At 43.5% G+C, this 11,562-nt stretch overlaps 1 protein-coding gene across 1 annotated transcript in view; it reads left to right on the top strand.

Moving 5' to 3' along the window:
* Positions 1-793: 793 nt before the first annotated feature.
* Positions 794-11,562, top strand: part of ralgapa2 (Ral GTPase activating protein catalytic subunit alpha 2) — a 730,448-nt gene continuing 719,679 nt past the window's right edge. The window contains 1 exon segment of the mRNA XM_038805980.1: positions 794-1,147. Within this exon segment, the coding sequence (XP_038661908.1) occupies positions 1,042-1,147 (106 nt within the window). The 5' untranslated portion in view covers positions 794-1,041.

The following is an 11,562-nucleotide window of genomic DNA, read 5'->3' as shown; positions in this document are numbered from 1 at the left end:
TTAAATAGCCTTTAGATGAGCACTTGAAACACCACCGCATACATGGCTGGGGCCACCGAGTGCTGGAAAATGGGATGAGAATAGATGGATGCTTGATGGCTGGGACAGACACGATGTGCTGAAGGGTCTCTTTCTTTGTTGTAAAAATTCTATGACTGCTAAATCCTATTAGATGATCAAATTTCTGGAGTGGGACTTGAACCAACAACCCTTGGAATCATTTATCTTACTGCTACACAGAGCCAGATTATCCCCAAAACCCATTCATCATTGTTGGGAACCCACAGTGTTACAAATTGGGACGAAGCACGTGCTCTCTGAGCGCCGACCGGGAAGGAGATAAGCCGGGTTCGCAGCAAACTGTCTGACGTCAGAGCGTCAGCGCGTGTTCGCTGGGCCCGGAATCAAACCTTGCGGAGGGGGCGGGGGCAGCCAGAGGGTTTTTGCGTGATGGGGGATCACGCAAGGCGTCTGACGTCAGGGCGGTGAGCGAGTTCACAGGGCCGGTGGCAAAACACAGGGAGAAGGAGGAGGAGCAGAGGGACCGTCGGCCCAGCCTCTCGGCGGGGCGTGTGACGTCAGGACGGCGGCTCGAATAGCCGGGATGGGGAGGAGCCATGGATTCTTGACCCCCCCCCTTCATGCCGGGCGTGTGACGTCAGGGCGGCGGCGTGTGCTGGTTTGCTGGGGTAGTTGAATCACTGGACGAGGGGGAGGGGCCTGGCGATACGTGGTTGCGCCCACATGCCGGGCGTCTGACGTTCGCTCGGCAGCGCGAGAGGGGGAGGAGCAGGAGCGGCTTGGTGGGCGTGGCGGATGACGTTGAGCGTATGGCGGCGAGTTCCGTGTTTACACCCGGAGGACAGAGCAGGAGCCGAGCGCTGTATCGGTGAAGTGCGAGGCCGGGGGAGCAGATCAACATCACGATTTAGAGAAAAAGAATAGGATAAGCGGGGATGCATCTGGCAGCTTGAGGAGGGGAGGAAGGAGCGGGGCACGAGTGCAAAGAAGACGGAGGTTTCAGGGCGCTCGCGGAACGGCATGTTTTCCAGGAAGGCTCATGGAGACGTCAAGAAATCTACACAGAAAGTTCTGGACCCAAAGAAGGATGTGCTGACCCGCCTCAAGCACCTGAGGGCTCTGCTAGGTGAGTGAACGCACGTCCCTTGAGGCAGAGTGGGCTTTCTGGCCTGGGTGTTGTTTGGGTCCCATCCCCCCCCGGCTTCTCTCCTCCAGCCGCCAAAGGGCATCTCGATAACCGGTCCAGGCTGGCGCAGGCGCCCTCCACATCGCCTCTTGGCTGTATTGCCAGAGGCATCAGAAATGTGGCAATGGATGTGATCCCGCTGAACCCCCCCCCCCCCCCCCCCTCTAATAAAACACACACCATAGAATTTTAATTCATTCATTAAAACACTCACCTTCTGCAGCATGGCACATTCAGTCAAGGGCATCATTGTGGCAAACCTGCCCTGATTTTATATGTATTTATATATAGTATACATACACAATTATCTGCAGCTGTCACGTTTTTAGCTGGCCAGGATAAGCGGTGGCTTTACTCTTGTTATTTGTTCATGGTTTCTCGCCGCATGCCAGATTTTTATTCAATTTTTTTGCACCTTGGCACTAAAAATGAAGGTTGATCTGTCGTTCGCAGACCGATTGGGAAGTTCAGAATCGTTAACGCCCTCATTACACGAGCTCTTTTCTGTGTCCAGTTTATGATATTCGTACATTATGCAGTAGATTATCATGCAACAAAGGCCTGCCTTGTATTGTAACTTGGGGGAAAGTATCCCGAGTTTTTAGTCTCAAGTATCTAGTTAAGGATGGCGAGGCATTCATGTTTTTAATTTTAATGTATAAAGATAGAAAACGAGTGTTGCATGTGCATATTTTTTCCTCATCTAAAGCACAGAAGATCCGAACTGAGTTCTGCAAAATTATTTATGATTTGATTTCTTGCGTGCAGCGAGTATGATTAAAGCTAGGAATTTTAAAATATTTTGACTTGCTAACGTAGCATATCCTTTGCTGGAATGATTTCTGCATTAATGGCTCCATTTTCCACCGGGTAGTTGACGTTATATTAAAAGGTAGAACTGGATCCCTGGGAATGTGGCAATACTTAGTGTTGAAGCAACGTTTGAAAACAATTGAAAGTCAACAACGCGAACAAAGTTATGTTGTGCATTAATAGATTCTTGGTAAACAAAGGGATGAAAGGTGGTTGACAGGAATGTGAAGCTGAAGTTAAAACCAGATGAGCAGAGCAGACACAAGGGGTTGAGTAGTTTGCTCCTCGTTCGTAAGTTAATTGTGTGTACAGACACTTGGATGTTTTGGATTTTTGTGTACATTGAATTGTTCTCATACTGTTTGGAATAGGTCATGTGAAATACAATATTATGGTAGTTTTGTAGCAGTAAATTTGGACTTTTGTAAGTTTCAGACAGTTTTCTCTGTTAATGAGGCTGAAATGGCTTTTTGTTAATATTCGGATTTATTTGCTGCTTCTACAAAGTTCCGTCGCACCTGTTGCACAACTGAAGTTAAAGTAAGGTTAAATAAGGCAGGCTATGTGTAAGTATGCTATACCGAGCAGAGACCTTTGACAGGACTAAATAATTTGTGGTAGTATGTAAATTTCTGATTAATTGAAAATCAATATGAATTGTTTTGCCTTCAGTTCTGTGGTGACAAGTCTAAACCTTTGAATCTGTGTTAGTTGAAGAATGAGGTGTCCAGAATTCCCAGATGAGTTGTAAATTGTATGATTGTAAATGTTTTGCAAACAGTTCTGCTTCAGTGAGGTTTGTTCAAGAATTAACCATCTGTCTGTATTCTAACGTTATATGAAATTTACTGTGTAGCAGCATGAAATATGCCATATGATGCAATTATGGCGTAAATTTTGTGCTTATCAAAGTAAGCAATGCTAATATGGGGAATGGATTTTCAGCATCTGGTGTCCTGGGTCAGGTTGTCATGGTTGGATGCAAAGTAAAATTCTTTGTACTCTGACCAAACAATTCCAACCTTGAACACCCTAGTTTGCAGCATGGAGTATTTTCAGATATCTGATAGTCTTTTGATTGAGATTGCTATTGTATGATTTCATCGATTTCATAGAATTTACAGTGCAGAAGGAGGCCATTCGGCCCATCGAGTCTGCACCGGCCCTTGGAAAGAGCACCCGACTTAAGCCCACACCCTATCGCCATAACCCAATAGCCCCACCCAATTTTTCTGGACACTAAGGGCAATTTAGCATGGCCAATCCACTTAACCTGCACATCTTTGGATTGTGGGAGTAAACCGGAGCACCCAGAGGAAACCCACGCAGACACGGGGAGGACGTGCTGATTTCACACAGACAGTGACCCAGCCAAGAATCAAACCTGGGCCCCTGGAAATGTGAAGCAACAGTGCTATCCACTGTGCTACCGTGCCACCCATGATTAATTGGAAACGGTTTTATACTAGATGCCAAATATATTGGCAACTGGATTGAGGCTTCTGAAAGGTAATTTTGCATAGGATTTGTACAGCCAGCTAGAGGAATTTTTCATTGCATCAGTTAAGATTATATTTTACCGTGGGTCCTCAACATGCAAGTCTAGTGTCATAACTCACTGATTCATCTAATTTCCCTCCCTCCATCTATCAAAAAATCTGTAATTTTGATTTGAAAGCCTGGCATGCTTAACTTCAGGTTTTTGCGTGCAGTTATTTGCAGATCAAAAATAAGTGTGCTCTGATTTTTCAATTGAATTTGACTTATTTTGATCGCAAGTGGATCATCTATGGCATTGCCCACAGAAAATTGGTATAAAACGAATTTGAGCGCATGGGGATCGACGGCTTTTGGAATCGGAAGTTCAAGTCGAAGAGCTTAGCTGTGCACATGTTGTGACAATTACATTATAATGAGGAAAATCCTGTGTGGGGCTGCCGAGCTTAATTTCAGAATCACTGTCATCATTATTGAGTCTCTGCAACTGTCCTCCACTTTTCTCACTGATGTTTTGCTTTGGACTGGGTGTAACCTTGTCGTTGACATTTATCCATTGCAGCTGTATCACTGCTTCCAGGTTGGAACTGTCGTTTGCTAATTCGAGGACACTTCATCTGTATTTTAGTCACACTTCCTCCATCACAAGTTTTGCTTATTTGTGTGTTGACACCCAGGTGCACCTCTTTCAAAATTGTACAATTTAGTTTATACTGCCTCTCCTGCCTGTTTATCATCACGCACGACAAATCAAAATTTGTCCTTCAGGTGCTTAAATCTCTGAGATGCCTGGCATTTTCAGGAATTGACCAGGTTACTTAGTTGCCAGCTGGGTATATGTAAATGGTCATGTGCAATACCATCCATTGCCATTACAGTACCTGACCTGACAGATATACAGAGTAAGAAGTATTTTCTTCTTTGGCGATCACTAATGAGTATAATTGGACACCTAAGACACTGTGTTACTGGTTGTGGGTTCTGTGGATCTTTGCATGGATAATGAGCCCGATCCTAGAGCCGCATCTTTGACCACACACTTGGCAGGTGTTTCTGGAAGATGGGATTGGTCCTTGGACTCGAGATCCCTGGTATTCCTTTCTCGGGTTCCTTTTCCAGGTCTCCTCTTGCTGCCGAGTGTCCTAGAAGAATTGTGTCCCATTAATCAGGAGGTTCTTTCAAGTAGGTCTCTTTTGAGCAAGGGTCACCGAGGTGTTGACATGTATGTTGCATTCTTTGTTCTAGGAGCGTTTCTTGAGCTGGGTGAAGAAGATTTGCTTTGGCGGTCAGGACTCATCCTAAGCACATGGCAGAGTTGGGTTTGGATGATCATGGCCTCGATGTTGGTGGTCTTAGCTCCCTCAAGGATGCTGATGTTAGTATGCCTATCCTCCCAGCCGATGTGGAGAATCTGTCTCGAAAACAGCTTTGATAGTACCTCTCCAGGGCCCTGAGTTGAGGTCTGTATGTAGTCCAAGTTTCTGTACTACATAGAAGAGCTGGGAGGATGACTGCCTTCTACACAAGGATCTCTGTATCAGCACGGATGTCACAGCCATCAAAGACTCTTGCCCTTACGCGTCTGAAGGAGGCGCTCGCGGTTTAGATATGATGTTGGATCTCTGCATCAATGTCAGCCTTAAATGGGAAGAGGCTCCCCAGGTAGGGGAAATGATTCATGTTTGATGGGGTTTCTCTGTTGGTGGAGTGAGGGACTGGATCTTGCCCTATTGGATTGGATTTTGTTTATCGTCACGTGTACCGAGGTACAGTGAAAAGTATTTTTCTGCAAGCAGATCATTAAGTACATTAAAAGAAAAGGAAATAAAAGAAAATACATAATAGGGCAACACAAGGTACACAATGTAACTACATAATACCATCGGGTGAAGCATACAGTGGTGTAGTGTTAATGAGGTCAGTCCATAAGAGGGTCATTTAGGAGTCGTAACAGTAGGGTAGAAGCTGTTTTTGAGTCTGTTCATGCATGTTCTCAGACTTTTGTATTTCCTGCCCGATAGAAAAAGTTGGAAAAGTGAGCAAGCTGAGTGGGAGGGGTCTTTGATTATGCGGCCCGATGGGTTGGTAAAGGGCTTGAGTCTTGAGGCTGAGATTGATTCTTCGGTCTGCTTTCGCGAAGGCATCGACCATGGTTTGGAGATTCTCTCCTGAGAGACATGGATTGTCATCTGCATACTGAAGTTCCACGAGCAATGTCAGTGTGATTTTCTTCTTGGATTTCAACCAGTTGAAGTTGAAAAGTTTTCTGTCCATCCTGTAGATGATGTCCACTCCACTGGGAAGCTTGTTCTTGACCAGGTGAAGGATGGTGACGATGGAGAAAAGGGTGGGGGGAATGACACATCCTGCTTGATTCCAGTCTTGACCTGGAAGGTACATAGATACATAGAAGATAGGAGCAGGAGGAGGCCTTTTAGCCCTTCAAGCCTGCTCTGCCATTCATCACGATCATGGCTGATCATCCAACTCAATAGCTTAATCCTGCTTTCTCCCCATAGCCTTTGATCCCATTCTCCCCAAGTGCTATATTCAGCCGCCTCTTGAATATATTCAAAGTTTTAGCATCAGCCACTTCCTGTGGTAATGAATTCCACAGGCTCACCACTCTTTGTGTGAAGAAATATCTCCTTATCTCTGTCCGAAATGGTTTACTCTGAATCATCAGGCTGTGACCCCTGGTCTGGACACACCCATCATTGGTAACATCTTCCCTGCATCTACCCTGTCTAGTCCTGTTGGAATTTTATAAGTCTCTATGAGATTCCCCCTCATTCTTCTGAACTCCAGCGAGAACAATCCCAACCTAGTCAATCTCTCCGCATTTGACAGTCCCGCCATCCCTGGAATCAGTCTGGTAAACCTTTGCTGCACTCCCTCGAGAGCACGAACATCCTTCCTCAGAGAAGGAGACCAAAACTGCACACAATACTTCAGGTGTGGCCTCATCAAGGCACCGTACAATTGCAGCAACACATCCCTACTTCTATACTCAACCTCTTGCAATGAAGGCCAACATACCATTAGTCTTCTTTACTGCCTGCTGCACCTGCATGCTTACCTTCAGCGAATGGTGCACATTACATCCAGGTCCCGCTGCACACTCCCTCTCCCAATTTACAACCATTCAGGTAGTAATCTGCCTTCCTGTTTTTGCTTCCAAAATGAATAACCTCATACTTTTCTAAATTATACTGCTTTTGCCATTGGTTTGCCCACTCGCCCAACCTGTCCAGATCTTGCTGTAGGATCCCTGCATCCTCATCACAATTCACCCTCCCACCTAATTTGGTATCATCTGCAAACTTTGAGATGTTACTTTGTTCCCTCATCCAAATCAGTAATATACATTGTGAATAGCTGGGGTCCCAGCATCGACCCCTGTGGTACCCCACTAGTTACTGCCTGCCAATTTGAAAAGGACCCATTAATCCATACTCTTTATTTCCTCTCTGCCAACCAGTTTTCTATCCACCTCAGTACATTTCCCCCAATCCCATGTGCTTTAATTTTGCACAATAATCTCTTATGCGGGACTTTGTCAAACGCCTTCTGAAAGTCCAAATATACCACATCGACTGACTCCCCTATTTCGACTGTACTGGTTACCTCTTCAAAGAATTCCAACAAATTTGTGAAGCATGATTTTTCCCTTCATAAATCCATGCTGACTCTGACTGATCCTGCCACTGCTTTCTAAATGTTCCGCTATAAAGTCCTTGATAATGGATTCAAGCATTTTCCCCACTACCGATGTTGGGCTTACTGGTCTATAATTCCCTGCTTTCTCTCTACCTCCCTTTTTGAATATCCAAGTGACTGAATGACCCTCCAATCTGCAGGGACAGTTCCGGAGTCTACAGAATCCCAGAAGATAACCACCAATGCATCCACTATTTCCAGAGCCATCTCCTTAAGCACTCTGGGATGCAGATTCTCAGGCCCCGGGGATTTATCAGCCTTCAATCCAATCAGTTTTTCCGGCACCATTTCTCTGCTAATGTTGATCTCCCTCAGTTCTTCCCTCTCACAAAACCTTTCATTCTGCAACATTTCTGGTATCTGATTTGTGTCCTCATTTGTGAAGACAGAACCAAAATATGTATTCAATTGCTCAGCCATTTCTTTGTCCCTTATTATGCATTTCTCTGTTTCTGTCTGTAGGGGGCCTGCATTTCTCTTTACCAATCTCTTTATTGTCACATATCTGTAGAAACTCTTAGTGTCAGTCTTTATGTTCCCTGCAAGCTTCCTTTCATACTGTACTTTCCCCTTCTTAATCAATCCCTTCGTCCTTCTTTGCTGAAGGTTTCTGTCTTATTTCCATTGGTGAAATATTTAGATATATAGATTAATGGCGCCCAAGTATAGAGTATACCATATATATGAAAAATTGAAAACATGATAGCTTTACTGTATCTGCTGCATTGAATCTTTTTATCATTTTAAACATCTCTGGTCAACTTCTAAACTCAAGAGGCTACAGTCCAAATTTATGCAACACATCCTTAACCTGTTAAACCTTGGAATAATTTCAGTGAATCAGCCCAGTAGCCCCTCAATGGCAAATATATTCTTTTAGATGAGATACTCAAAATTGAACACACTACTTCAGATGGGGCCCCATCAAGGCTCGGTATACCCCCCACATAATAGCCAACTCCCCAGTAGCCTTTTTTCTTTCTTTTTGCACCTGTCCATTAGATTTTACTGATTCGTGTATCTGGGCATCCAAGTCCCATTGCTCCTCCACAGTTTTCTGTTTCTCGCCCTTAATTAAAAGTTCTGCTTTTTCTTGGATCCAGATTGGATTATCTTACACAGAATTGGGAGCAGAACTATTAGGCAAGCCCCATAAGCACTGTGGGTTCAAGATACAGGTCACAGGCAGGGAACTGCGGCGAGTAATTCACCTCTCGACCATCTGCAAAATACAAGTCTGGATTGTGATGGAATACTCCCAGTTGCTTTCATGAATGCAATCCCAGCAACACTCAAGTAGCTTGACACCATCCACGAACAACCTGCTTGACTAACACCCCACCCACTATTTGAAATTTTCACTCCCTTTTCCACTGACACACATTGTACCATCTTTAATATGTGCTGCAGCAAGTTGTCCTGGCTGTTTTGACAGAATCTTCCAAACCTGCAACCTCTACTTTCTAGCAAAACATGACAACAGATGCAAGCTCCCCTCCAAGTAACACACCATTCTAACTTGGAAATATATTGCCATTCCTTCACTGTCGTTGGCCAAGTTGCTGCCATTTCCTCCCTAATAGCATTCTGAATATACCTACACTACATGGACTGCAGCGATTCAAGAAAGCAGCTGATCTCCACCTTCTCAAGGGCAATTGGGCATGGGTAGTAATGCAGACGTTGCTAGTGGCACCCTATCCCATGAATTAATATTTAAAAAAAAAAGAAGTATATAGGATCCTTAGCTGTCTCTAGAAAGACAGAGTACAAGACTAAGGACACCAACATCACTAAATTTTGGTTAGATTTTCATTGTAGAATTGTGTCCGGTTTTGGGCACCACACTTTAGAAAGGACATCAAGGGCTTGGAGAAGCTGTGAAGGAAGTTTATCAGAATTGCACTAAAGTGAGGGAATTCCAGTTCTGTGTAGAAATTAGGGAAACTGGGATTGTTCTCCTGGAGCAAAAAACATTAAGGGGAGATTTATTCAAGGTGTTCAGACATCTGTGGAGTAGATGGGGGAGGCACTTTCCACTGGAAGGATGGAAAATGAGAAAATAATTGACAAACTAGTCCAGATGAAAGAGGATAATACCCCAGGTCCAGATGACATGCACCGCAGAAACCATAGGAAGATATTGTGGCACCAGTTTCTTTTATTTTGTTTGTTTTTTCTTTCCTTTTCTTTATGTATTGTTCTAATCTTGAGAGAGAGACCCATTAACTTAAAAAGAAAATCAAACTCCTAGTTATTGACTGAATGAATTATACCACAAAGTTTCACATTTTAAACAACATCCTTTACAAGAGTTAAACAAAGCAATTTATACTAACAACACTATTCCATAAACACTTATTCTGTATGCCCAATAGTCTCAACAGCACACACCTTGATTATTTCCAACCTAGAGTTCCTTTTATACTTTCCAGGATCTTGAAGGTTCTTAACACAATTCTACAATGAAAATCATGGGACCAAACCATGATATGTCACAGCTTCATTTTGTTCAGTATTCCCACTATTCTCAAAGGTGTGAGATTTCTCGGGCTTCCACTATTATCCTGCTAGGTTACCCCCCTACTTTGAAGAACCTCATGATTGTGGACACCCCAGCTTAAGTATGGTCCTCACTACTTTCCTGTTTAATGATTCCAAATCAAAAAATATCCTTGGTTCCTCGTAGCCCATTTGTAACCAACTTACACCTCCTGGTAAATTATTTCTCTGCCTTTCAAAACTGCTCTCAGGTTCCAACTAACTTCTTCTGTAGAACATTTCACAGGTTAAACCAAAGAAAAGGGTATGTCCCTGCAGTCTATCTCCATGGCAATGTGGCACACCTTCGATGTCCCAGACACAGATTTCAACTAATTAAGTTTACTTTCCAAACATCCCTTTGATTCTGGGATGCACATGAATTAATAATTGATCTCTATAATGGAGGCAACTGCAATCTTAACTCTCTGGCTCAATTACAAAGATAAGAGACCACTTATTGTTTACTATGTTCCTAATTCCAACTCTGACCTTATTAAATAAACACAGACCACCCTTTGAATTACATGTTTTCCAGCCTCTCAAGCCAAGTGCCTCCATTATCTTGCATTAAAAAATTTAATTTCCCATTATAAGTTAGTTAAAGCATATGTATCATGAAATTAGACATTTTGCAACAGTATATTATAGGTTAATACACATAATATGCACAAACATCTCATGTAATGTAAAGTCTTTGGTAAAGGTTAGCGCATGTGGGGTCAGGGACAATTAGCTGAATGGACAGTAAAAGTAGAAAACAGAAGGTAGAAGTAAAAGGAACTTATTAAGGTTGAGGAAGGTAGAAAGCAGTATTTCACATGGATCAGTGCTGGGACCACTTAATTGTAATCTATATTAATGATTTCAACTTTGCAACAGTTAATTATCAACATTTACAGATGGTGTCAGGTTGGGGCTTGTATTAACAGTGAAGAGGAATGTAAAATAATTCAAAGAAACATTCCAGAACAGATAAATGGGAGGTGGTGCACTTTGTTGGAAAATACGGAAACAAGGACAGCATGGGGGCGCAGTGGTTAGCACTGCTGTCTCATCCCGTGTGTGCATGGATTTCCCCCCACAGTCCAAAGATGTGCAAGTTAGGTGGATTGGCCATGATAAATTGACCTTAGTGTCCAAAATTGCTTTTAGTGTTGGGTGCGGTTACTGGGTTATGGGGATAGGGTGGAGGTGTTGACCTTGGGTAGGGTGCTCTTTCCAAGAGCCGGTGCAGACTCGATGGGCCAAATGGCCTCCTTCTGCACTGTAAATTCTATGAATTCTATGGTGCCGAGGTCCCAGGTTCGATCCAGGCTCTGGGTCACTGTCCGTGTGGAGTTTGCACATTCTGCCCATGTTTGTGTGGGTTTAGCCCCCACAACAGAAAGATGTGCAGGGTAGGTGAATTGGCCACACTAAATTGCCCCTTATTGGAAAAAATGAATTGGGTACTCTAAATTTATTTAAAAAAAAAGAAGATACAGAAATATCACCTATCATGTCCAAAATAAGAGAACAAAATTCCAGGGTTATGTAGAAAGAGCAGGGAAGTTGAATTAATTGGATAACTCTTTCGAAGAGTCGGCATTGACACGGTGGGCTGAATGGTCTCCTTTTGTGCTCGATTCGACTGTGTCATCTGCATGTTGGATATGTTCTCTATTTCTTGATCGAAGTCATTGATATTTATGGTGTAAAGCTGGGACCCCCAAAGAAAATTCTGGTGGACATCACTAATCACATCCACCATTAAAAGTACATTGCCTCACCCCTATACTTTC

The sequence above is a fragment of the Scyliorhinus canicula genome, chromosome 1 (genome assembly GCF_902713615.1).
Source record: "Scyliorhinus canicula chromosome 1, sScyCan1.1, whole genome shotgun sequence".
Taxonomy (NCBI): Eukaryota; Metazoa; Chordata; class Chondrichthyes; order Carcharhiniformes; family Scyliorhinidae; genus Scyliorhinus; species Scyliorhinus canicula.
The sequence above is the reverse complement of the archived record's forward strand: the minus strand, read 5'-3'. Positions and strand labels throughout refer to the sequence as shown.